At 40.6% G+C, this 11896-nt stretch overlaps 1 protein-coding gene across 1 annotated transcript; it reads left to right on the top strand.

Annotated features, from left to right (window-relative positions):
• The first annotated feature begins 1130 nt into the window (after positions 1–1130).
• Positions 1131–11764, top strand: LOC136425154 (uncharacterized). Its single transcript, XM_066413950.1, has 13 exons — positions 1131–1395; positions 4382–4448; positions 6421–6564; positions 6993–7241; positions 7725–7895; positions 8914–9273; positions 9618–9751; positions 9890–9972; positions 10168–10324; positions 10481–10610; positions 10885–11011; positions 11340–11500; positions 11670–11764. Exons 2-13 carry the CDS (start codon positions 4421–4423, stop codon positions 11762–11764), a joined length of 1839 nt encoding a protein of 612 aa, XP_066270047.1. The 5' UTR covers positions 1131–1395; positions 4382–4420.
• Positions 11765–11896: the final 132 nt, after the last annotated feature.

The raw sequence follows: 11896 nt of genomic DNA, 5'->3' as shown, positions 1-11896 counted from the left end.
ATTTCTTATATGAAGTAGTGAAATTATGAGTATTGTGCGTGTCCAGGATTTTTGTCTACTCTTCTTTGTATCACTTTGCGTGTTTTAAAATACGGTTTTCTTCATTGTGGTGTGAAAAACTATTTGGTTGGCTGTCTCAAGCATAATTGCAACAGGATCTTAACAGGGCGAATTGCGTATGGGTTTCCTGCAAACGGGGCACAATATTTAGCAATACTTGTCTTACTTCGAGTCAATCTGCGAAGACTGAACCCTGCTGCTATCATATCCATGGTCCAGCCACGCCGACTTGTGAGAACGATACAAATTGCAATGAGTTTTACATCAAACCAAGCATGTCTAACGATGCACGAGGCAGCGCGGAATCGCATCCTTGGTTTTCAGAAAATGTGTCAATGTGGGCCTGCTAGAAACTTGTGCCAGATAAAATCTGAGTTGTGTTTTAGAAAAGCACCCAATGTGTCCTCATTATGCTGTTTGTAACCTGGGCATAAAGATACAAAGAAAGACTGCCAAAGTAAACGTTGCCTAGTTAGTCTTGACTAAATTCATTTTGTGTCATAACAGTTACATATTTCAAGGCGAAGGGCCAATGGTGGCGGAAGTTGGCTACTCACTAGAACTTCTTACGGGATCGGAGTCTACAGTTACCTGGTGATGAAAAGAGTGGTTTTTAATTAAGTTGACATCGCCCTTGGCAGTACTTATCTTGAATAACACATCCAGAGTTTGCCTCTGCTACCTGAACCCCCCTGAACCTGGATGGCGATTGGCGTTTCACAATTGACGTCAAATAAAGGCTCCAATTATTATCAGTGTAATGTTTCCTAGCTGCGACCGCTTGCCTAAATGGTCACAATTAGTGCTATTAGACCGCACGAGAAAACAACTAGAGTTTAAGTCTAAAACGTCAAGTTTAAAACGCCCGCCGTAATCTGACACCCAGGTAAACCGAGGTCAAACTCAGGTTATGGTGGAGAACAATGGGTGGGCGTCTGGGAAGCCTGTCCGGCAAGGTTCGGGACCGCAAATATGTACCTACGCCCGGGGCACACTTCTGGCTAGTTCTGCATTCACGACCCGCGTACGGTTAGTGCTCCGCACCTACGACAGTCAAACCACACTATCGCTCATATAAAGTTAACACATGATGTAAGGAAGGTGACCAACATATACTATAAATGGAATTGGAAGTGTCTCTGTGTAAAATGTCGTAAAGGATACCGAACCAGACCAGGGAACTACTTTAACAGTGGATGTGTACAACAGGTACGCATGTGGTGATGTGGCATCCCAGGTATTTTTAGCACTTGTTTTTCCCCGCTAACGTAACGCGTTACCCGTCCCACGTGCAAAATAACGACAAAGACAGTGGATCTTATTATCTCAAACCTGGTAAGTAAGGTTCATTTTTTAGTTTTTAGAGAGCGCTCTTTTCCACATTAGGTCACGGTAAATTCGCCAGGAAGCTATAGCAGGTGCAGTTATTCAATATCATCCCGGAAGCCGTTCGCAATGGTCGTGTTAAGCTTTTCATCCCTCCATTGTATCTCATGAACCCTGTATGCTTATTCACTTATAACTGCCTTAAGAAGCGAGAAGAAATTGAACATGTACATAGCGGTATTAATTAGTATTTAGATGTAGTTAGATATCAAATTTCTGTTACCAGTGTAGCTATTCTTCTGCTTGTCACCATGACCTGTACTTAGATCATCAGAGCATAAACGTGCAATAAAGGTCTTTCATTCATTCATTGTTTGCTGTCTAGTTTTGCTGAACTCAGACACTGTCAACTCGGCAAGGGGTGCAGACTTTGATGTCTGAACATGCTTAACGTTATGATTAGAAATGATTAATAGAAATCGTCACTTTCAATCTGGTTTCCCATGCAGAGGGAGGTGAAACAAAATTAGTGGACCGTACAAATCCCTCTGGAATGTTCCACCCATTTTGAAAGGTACAGTTAGTCAATTGAGAGTTGTAGACTTTTATCTTACATGGGTTCACCACGGTGTTTTAAAGTAGAATACTATAACTGTCATAACATTTTATCACATTCAACATTGTGACAACCTACCATTATATCTCCGCTCGTTATTGTGTATGTGAAACCGTTGACCACGTGCTGGACGCTGCCGGATTCGTAAACATAAGCTTTTGTTTTAGCCGTGTATCCATACAACAAATTTCTCAATTCAGAATGTAACTTGCAACATTCAGTTCTAAGACATAGATCTATATCCAGGATGGAATTCCCAAGCCGAACACTACATCAGCTTTGACACTTTGATAGGAATTCATCACCATACTCAATAATAGATACAGATACAGAATAACAAAATCTGGAAAAAGTTCAGAGGGGACGTCGCAAGCCACCAGAGGAAGCGCCAATAAGCACACTAGTACCCCTGAACGATTTACCCCAACCAAGGAGCGTTGTTCAGAACAAGGACCTTGACGTTCTAATCCCAGTCTCTCGTGGGTTCTCGCGTTGGGCTCCGGAAAGCGCGCGAGATTTAAACGTGATCTTGTAGACTCCTGCGCAGGACGGATGCGCAGAGGTCCCCACAGTTCTGGGACGACATCTGACCTATAGTTAGCCTCCGTTGCAGGCTCTGAACCGCCTTTTGGGGGGCTAAATAATACACTTTTTGCAGCCAACCCGTAACTATCAGCCAACCCTGTAACTATCTACCGGTAAAATGGTTACGGGGCTGGCTGATAGTTACGGGCTGGCTGCAAAAGGTGTATTATTTAGCCCCCATAAAGACCGGTTCAGAGCCTGCTATGGAGGCTAATCTGACCCAGGTCTCTGACCTCCACTGCAGAACTTCATATCAGCGATCGTGGACATGTCGTGTTGGTTTGTTTTGATCATCTTAACATGCTAAATACCGGTACAAAGTTGCCATCAGTCCTAGAAATGAAAGGAATACGACGGCCTTCCGCCATACAGTGCGCCAAGCTAGCAAAAGTTAGGAGACGACGACGAGAGTTGCTATATTTATTAAACTGCTTATCAAAGAATTTCTCGGGGCCTCGAACTTATGGTGCTGCAGCAGAAATTCCGGTTCTGGTAATGATTTTTGAATTATAGGTACAAAATGAAGCGACTAATCAATACACCATTTACATAACCAATAACAAAATGCTAGTGTTATAATAACATTTAGGTTAGGGTTAGGAGACAGTAAAAGTTTAACTGTACATTATTTTTTGGTGACCCTTCAGGAGCGTGCCGAACAGTTAATTGTAAGAGTTAAGCGTTATGCGCCATTTTAATGCACCATGAATTGTTGCCGGCCCGCTCTAATTCAACGTTAAGTGTTGTTGATATATTGACTTAACTTAACTTACATTAATTTACGAGGAATCTTTGCCCGTTGAAATGCAAGAGATAGCGTTTCTGGGTGTCAAAGATGTCAAAATTTTCTGTGCCCAGTATCGCGACTCTGGGGAAAAATATGTCTGGAGGGCGTGCCGCTCCTCAAAAATCAAGCTGAAACCCTTCTGTATTCTTTTTTTTTTTACAAATAGAGATGTTATTAAACTTAAAAAGCTTTCTCTTGCAGCAACATTTCATACCACATTTCACAACATTTCATTTCATACCATAATGCAGGAAATAGCATTTCAGAAGATCAAAATTTTCGGGTGGAGCATGCCCCCAAACCCCCTAGTATAGTCGCGCCTTCGGCACTTGTCCGATCATGATCATGAACATTTCGCCCCACCATTACCAATTGGCTTGCCGCCGCCTGACAAAATTTGGCGTACCACGGTCTCTTGCCACAAGATCAGGGTGACTGGTGGCAACCAACCATCGTCTTCAGGGCTATCTCATGTCTTACTACGTAACAGCTCCTGTTATCAGTGTTGTCAGCGATCAGGTCAACACGCCTGAATAGAGTAGAGAAGCTCAAGAATTTATTGTTAAGCGTTGTTTGTCAGCCTTAATTCACCGTTTAGCATTGTCGGCTGACCTGAATTTACCATTGAGCGTTGCCAGAAACCCCCATGCAGACCCTATTGTAACAGTGGGGTTTAAGTGCCACCAACTGACCAGTCTAACTGGTCCAAACCTTTTAGCCTAGTGGTTAAAGTGCATTGACTCATGGGCTGGCGGCCTGGGTTCAGCGCGGGTTCGAATCCCGGGAGTGAAGAGACTGTTCTACACCTGTCTTGTGTTTCAGTCCTTCGCAAACCGACCCAGTGAGTTATGGCAAAATGTGCCGCACAGAGATGTCAACCTGATTCGTGGACTAAATACTACTGTACTACAACTGTAGACCTGTACTGCTCTGTCTCTCCCTTGTGTTTCATTATTATGTACTTTCTGTTTGGTTGGAAATCCGTTGACTCCTGATGTTTGTTGTAGGAAACCAAAGAGGGAAGAACACCAAGATTGAAGTGAAAGATGGCAGCCCCTACAGGGGATGTGCCAGGTAAGTTTGATTCTCATTGATTGAAGGAAATTCATGATCTACTTCTGAAGGGAAAGGAATTTGAAAAAAATCAAACTAATGCCTGCTGGCAATATTTGTAATAAGGAGGTTCGGGATTCTAAGTATGCATTCACAAGGTCAAAGTACATGTCTGGATGTATATATGGCCTCAGGCGGTTGTTTTGCATACTACTACTAGTAACATGTTTTGTTTATGTAGTCAGCAGCCTTCACTTTTGATCTGCGCATGCCAAGTTGGATTTGTGAAAGCTAGCCTACTAGTTGTAAGGGCTTATTAGGATAGGCTCAGGGTTTAAGGACTGTGAGACGTCAAAAACTTTATTGACATTGATTTAAAGAGACACTGTACTCACAGGTTCTGCATTAATATCCACCATGAAGGACAGATCGTACTGGAAAAACTTTATTGAGATGATGATGATGATGATGATGATGATGATGTATGTATGTATGTATGTATGTATGTATGTATGTATGTATGTATGTATGTATGTATGTATGGATGGATGGATGGATGGATGGATGCATACATACTTGAGACATGTAGATTTTCGGAATGACGTCGTACAAGGGCAGAAAGTAACGTTGGGTAACATAAATTCGGGATTTTTCCGATAATGGTTGACTGAAATCAATATAGCAGAACAATAAACCATCCTTTTTTTCTATTATTCTGTCAGTATCATGTACTGTCTTTGCACTAATCATATATATGGTAGATTTTGTCTCTAGTCGTGCTGACACCATAATATTTCAACTTGAAACTACCGTCCGCCGCACGCACAATGACGGTGCTGTCGGACAGGGGGGCACATTAATTCGGGAGAGAAGATTCGTCTTGAATATCTTACCGCTAATCACATTTTATACAGCAGCTATTCGTTCCATCCTTGGCTTGAGGAGAGTGCTATGGATATAGACGTGTCCAAGTAAAAAAAAATACACGAAAAAACGGCCGTACCGCACGCATCAGGCCTTTGGGAACAACCCGTGTGTTGAGTCGGTAGAACGTCACTCAAAGTTCACCCCCACCGTCATGGAAATTTGTACATTATTCATCGGGGCGTTAGCTGGATGCCGTAGAAATGGTAATACTACTATGTCCATGTGTTTCTGCTTGTGCTAAGAGCAAACTTTGAGGAAAATATCGCCATCAGTCCACTATCACACACAACATTTAGACAAAAAGTGTTCCTCGCAAACGTTTGTCGTCTGCCGAATAGCAGGATTCTGGGTAACGAATATGGCGGCGGGAAAATTCACCGTAGTGCCGTAGCCATTAGTTGTAGCAACAAAGAGGCGTTTTGATGATTAATCACACTTAGAGTCCAGTTGTAGGTTAGCAAAAGAGATTCTAATAAGTTGTATTGTAAATAATTGTGTTGAGCAGGAAGCGGATGTGACATTTGTCTTATAAACCAGAGAACAACTATGTACATATAATTCTCCCACGAAGCCCTCAGACTGTGACAATAAGGGACGGAGAGTTTTTGACGTAGCCAACTTCTAATGCATGGTTATCGAAGCTTTTCAGACAGTGTTCTGAATGCGTTAGTCTGTCAAGTTTGCATTTCTAGCGGTATTACTGATGTTGCATCTAGCACATATCCCTAAACACCCCGTTTTCGAAAAATCCCGAATTTAAGTACCCCGCGAATTTATGTTACCCAACGTTAGATGTTCTCGCAAGAAGTAGGGTACTTAGTATACACTACATGGTTTATTGCTATTGTTATGTAGAGCTGGTTAGGAAAATATATATAGTATTCATACATTGTATTGAATTAAGAGTTTGATTATTGAGAAGTAAATTGTATTGAATTAAGAGTTTGATGAAGTAAATTCTCACATAATGACATTGTATGACAAAAAAACTCCCAAAGAACATGCCAGCAACAGACCAAAGGATGGCCCTTTTAGATGGGTGAAAGATCTTAGTACTTTATTACAGGTTCGGATGAAGAATCACCTGGCACATCTCAAGACAAAAGGACAGCTCCTCGGGATGAAGAGACTGACCAGCCAAGGAAACGCCTCAGGATTGACTCAGAAGGAACCCATGGACAACAGGAAGTACAGTCTTCTTTACTACCAGGTATAACATCTACGTATACTTTGAAAGTCACAGTGATCTTTTCTATCAAATTGATATTTGCACTTCAGATATCTTAGTATTATCGGATGTATATCATGTATTGAGTAATGATGCTAGATTAGTACACTGGTACAGTTTGTAGTTGTTAATAATCCATGTTATTTGCCATACATTGTGCAATGAACTTTCACTTGACCTATCTATGAAAATTACATACTTGCCTGTGTATTGAAGTTGGCCAGCCTTAATGTAAATGTGCTCCACAAAATCTCATTCAAAAAAAAAGTTGAGAAATGTCTACATAATTATTAAATTAAAGATGTTTGCTGATGTGGGTCCTTCCATACTATTCTGCAAGACCCTAGGAAAATGTGTTTGTCATTGAATATTTTTCTCTCTGCTTTCTGTACCATCTGGCATCTATACAGACGATGACCAACTTTACTATATAATGGAAAATACTGGCAGCAAATGGAAAAACCTGGCATGGAAGCTGGGCTTTACACTGTCAGAAATAGAAGGTTTTGAAGAAGAGCAAGAGCTGCGTGACAGATGCATGAAGATGCTGACCACCTGGCAGCAAAAGATGGGCAACAGTGGAACAGTCTGTGCTCTGAAGGAGGCTTTGGAGGCTGTTGGGCTGAAGAACATTGCAGACAACTTAGATCTCTATAGAGGTTAGATGAGCTCACAGACTTGTAGATACCAAACGTTTAGCTCTGATATGCAGCAACAGTACGACAATTTCATTCAATAGAGTAGAAGTCAGGGGATGGCTACTTTGACAGATAAAATTACTATGAAATTACCGTGGCAGTGCTCTAAAGCCACTCTAAAGCACAGAAAACACATTTGCATGGCTGGAGTCAAATTTTCATCTGTGTTTTCATAAAAATAATACCTAGCACAACCAAATATTATGTTTTTACCAGTTCAAACATGCTTTTGTCCTTATTGAAAATCTAGCATTTTCCGAACGAGTTTAGGTACAGGTTCAGGTCCAGACCTGTACCTAAACCTGTGTACCTGTAACTGTACCTGTACCTAAAATTTATTTAGGTACACAGCTCTAGGCATGGGTGGGTTGCTGGACTGTGGGATAGCAGAGTTGTGCTTTTATTCATTTAAGAATGAATGACAGTAGTTTATGTTTTTCCTAGGTCCAGAATCATCCCCAAAGAGGATAAAATACAGTGATAATCAGCAAGTTGCTGAACAGGAGAAACAAGACAAGACAGAGATCCAAATAGGAAACATGAGTCAACCTGGTATAGTACCAGTAGATTGGCAAGCTATTGCAATGGCAGCACTTCAGGGAAGAGATGTTTCAGGTAACAGTTTCATGCCAATACTAGGGGTGGATACCGGTTTGGCTTAATAAGGTCCAAGTACATGTTTAGGTCCAGAGATTTAGGTTCAGGTCCGGACCCGAACCTGGACCTAATCCTGTCCAGTTGATGTTTTGTTTTATTAGACCAATATTAAGCATAGAGAATTAATACTGACACGCACGACTGCAAAAGTTTCTTGGTTAGAAGACTTTCAAGATAAACCAGTGTTTGATATTTGAATGTTGCACTTATCTTAAATGCCTTTTTTGTCAGAGGGGAGACTCAAAACACTTTTTGTCAAACAAATTAGAAAAATATATTTGTACTTTGTTCAGGTTTTTTTGGACTCAGGTTTTTGGCTTTCAGGTTTTTTGGACTCGGTTCTTGGATGTTATAAAGGTCCGAATCAGGTCCAGCGAACCGGTATCCACCCCTAGCCAATACCATATGATTTTACGCAACAGCTAGCAGCTGCTTCATAATTTGACCTCCAGTGGCAAATATCCATTACTTAGTATGACAGTCGCTGTAACAGTGCAATATAGAACTTCATTGACCCAAGAAAAGACTTTTGTAAGGTCCTCTACAACTGTTGGTGATGATGATGATGATATGATGATAGACAATTTTAAGTAAATATGTTGATTTTAAAATTATGTATAGTAATTACAAGATATGATAATACATTAGAACACTGTTCATCTTAGCCATGAATTAACATAGACATGTTGGTTTACATTATTCATAAACTTAGGCAATCATTTTTGACAATAAACTTCTGTTTACTATTAGATGAAGCTAGTAGGTATACATTAGAAATCTTGAAAAAACAAAGCCTATTGTTTGCTTCCAATCACAGCAGCCAAATCAACATCAGCAGGCCTGGACTTCAGTTTCTTGACATGGGGAATGCTCAAATTTCACCCAAAAGTACATGGAAAACAAATCAGCATTGCAAGTAATGGCATTGTTGCTAAAAGTTATGATAGTTTCAATGATGGTATCTGCTTCAGTTCAGAGCCCATCAAAGTTGGTAAGAAAACAAACCTGAAAATCATTGCCAGTCGACCATTCAATGAGTCTATGAGGTTTGGGTTCACGTCTAGAGATCCAAACTCCATGACTATGGAAGAGTTACCACCACACTCCTACCCTACCCTGGCTCAGCAGCCCGGGTTCTGGGTTAAACCTCTTCCTGCCAGTCTGGCCCATCACGGTTGCGTGGTATCGTTCACCTTAAAGTCGTCAGGAGATGTGACCTTTGCTGTAGACGGAGAAGATAAAGGCCTGTTCTTCAGTACTAGTGTGGATGTACTCTCCAGACGCCTGTGGGCTGTGGTGGACATACATGACAGCACAGTGGCAGTGCAGTTTGTGGGTAAGGATTTATTAACTATCAAGGTGGTTACATGTAGGTCTTCATGGTCATCAATGTTGTCATTTTTATGTGTTAACAAAACAATGCATATAGGTTATATTTTGAGCCCTTGGCAACTCTCTTTGACACTGCAACACATTACACTGTGGTTTTCTATACTTTTGCAGGATGCATAACATTGCAGAATTTATCTTGCTGCTGCACATTTTATCCACAGTGCTCTGTATATGTAGGCTACTAGAATATGAAGTCATCCTCAGTCCACTGAAATAAGCTATTTTCTGACTGAATGAACTCCTTTCCAAAGTTTGGGATTGTCCCAAGTATTTGTTTTGCATTGTTAGGTCTGGAAGTAGTGTCTGAAGCCTTTGACAAACGAATCCATGAAGGTGATCAGGTCCAGATGAGTGTGAAAGACATGGAAACTTTACGTTACATGCAGGATGGTCATGGTGGGTTCAATGCAGATATGGACAAGGTGAAACTTTTACTCAAGTTACTGTGTTCTTATCTTTGCTGTTACTTCTCAAACTTGGGAATTATCACTAATTTTTGGGTGGCAGATGAGGTCTATGTACTCTCATTGATGATTTCTTTGTTTATCTCTTACCCGCAGGCAGTAGGACAGGTTGGGATAGCTGTCAAAATTGATAATGATGAAGATGTGCATGTCTCCTTTCCATTGAGTATCAACAGACGGTAAGTTGTTTTTAGCAATGAGAAGACCAGTAAGTGTTGTTGAAATCTTGCAGCTGTACTTGCATATGTAAGAAATCAAATAACATTGAACAAACTGCATCATTTTTAGCCCTGAAAAAGCTTGATCCGGGAATGGAACAATTCCAAAACTACATGCAGACTATTTCATATGAGATTTACTTTTGGGTTTTACAGTTGGTGTATGAATCCAGCAACCCTGCGCAAAGTGGACAGACCTGACATCAGGTTTACTGCCATTATCAGAGGTGATTTGGTGAAAATCACAGCAGACCTGGAGAAACTCATGAGTGTGCAAAAGAAAAAAGGTTTTTGGGAGGATGGTATGGAGAAAGTGAGTAGTATTTTGTTTTTTGTAGAGAATTGATAAATGATTATAGTGAACTTCAAGGTAAAGGGTTTCACCTTATTTCTGCCATCATTTTTGATGTCTTATGTTCAGATCAGTTGGTATCCTTAATATCAAATTCCTGATACATGCTGATCTTAGGTCCCAGGGAAGATTGGTAGGGCTGTAGGAGTGGGCCAAAAAGGTGAAATTGTAGTGAAAGTGGCAGGAGAAGAAACAGAGATGATGATATTCGACCCTCAGGTTGTTCAGAGGACAGAGAACCAAGGAGGTAAGCTTACAAACTTAATCATTAATGGGTCCACTCTGTTGGAATTATGATAAAAATCATTTAAAAGACTGTCCCAGCAGAAACATTTGTTAGTATCACCGGAGGCTCAAGTGAACTATGTCATGTCAACTCAATTTCGGTCTCTGTGTATCTATTTAAAATTTGTCGATCTAGAGCTATTGGTTCTACACGTTCATCTAGTTGTGTCAATGTAGTTTGAGTTGTTGGGCCATTAGAAACTGAAAGATTCTGAAGCAAGCATTTTTTTATGTAGACATGTGTGTCCAGGGTCTTCATCACTGGAAGAGCGGATTTTCCAAGGTGTGTGTAAAATGTGGTGAGTGTACTACAGAGGGAGCCGAGTGCAGCATGAAGGGCAAGCCACTTAGGCCCCCGGGCAGGTAGGAAGTTCTACTTACATTTCCTTTCTTGTGTGCACTTTTTCTGTAACACTAACAGTGAGTCTGATCAATCAGCCCTGAGACTGAAAGTGAATGTTCTTGCATCTAAAGATTAAGTTTAAATAGAATTAAAGCATTCTTAAAATGTTACATGTCAGTTTAAGATAATTTTTTAGTTGCTGCATGCTGAATTGACAATTACTATAGCTAGCTGTTCTGTGTATTTTGTGTAAGAAAGACTGTAGCAAAATTTCCGTTACTGTTACAGTAGCAATATGACACCAGGAATGTAAAAACAAGTTATTTCTCAATCTCCTTAATTTTGTAGCTGCTGTGGCTGTGTTAGGTATGATGCTGGCTGCGAAGACTGCGGGCTTTGCAAGTCTTGTGCAGGGGTAAAGAGTGATGAGGACAGTATAAGAGAGTTGGGAAACCGATTAAATCGTTTGCTCCCTGTTCATCCATTGGAGAGTACATGTACATTTGAGGGTAAACTATCATACATTCAATATTTTTCTAATATAATTTAGTAGACTGTGACAGTGTTTCGGGTTGTAAAAGAATTAAGATTGGTTTCGTGTTTTTTCTTGTACATAACTACTTCCCTTTCAGTAATTGCACTGCCAGCCAATGTTGTTACCCTTAATTTTTTATCCAGTTATCCAGCTTGTGTATCATACTGAATATCTGACCAACAACACAAAAGTCATGTGTACACCAGTACCTGGTGTACTGGTACTGTATGGGTACTAATCAGTTCAAGCCTGGCTAGGATAACAGGCAAGAGTATGGCAACTTTGACATATCAGATCGCCATAAAATTACCATGGCAGTGCACAGATAAAAGACTCCTGTAGCACAGAATAAACTTTAACAAGACCTGAG

The sequence above is a fragment of the Branchiostoma lanceolatum genome, chromosome 19 (genome assembly GCF_035083965.1).
Source record: "Branchiostoma lanceolatum isolate klBraLanc5 chromosome 19, klBraLanc5.hap2, whole genome shotgun sequence".
In the NCBI taxonomy this organism is placed as follows: domain Eukaryota; kingdom Metazoa; phylum Chordata; class Leptocardii; order Amphioxiformes; family Branchiostomatidae; genus Branchiostoma; species Branchiostoma lanceolatum.
This window is presented reverse-complemented; position numbering and strand designations above follow the sequence as displayed.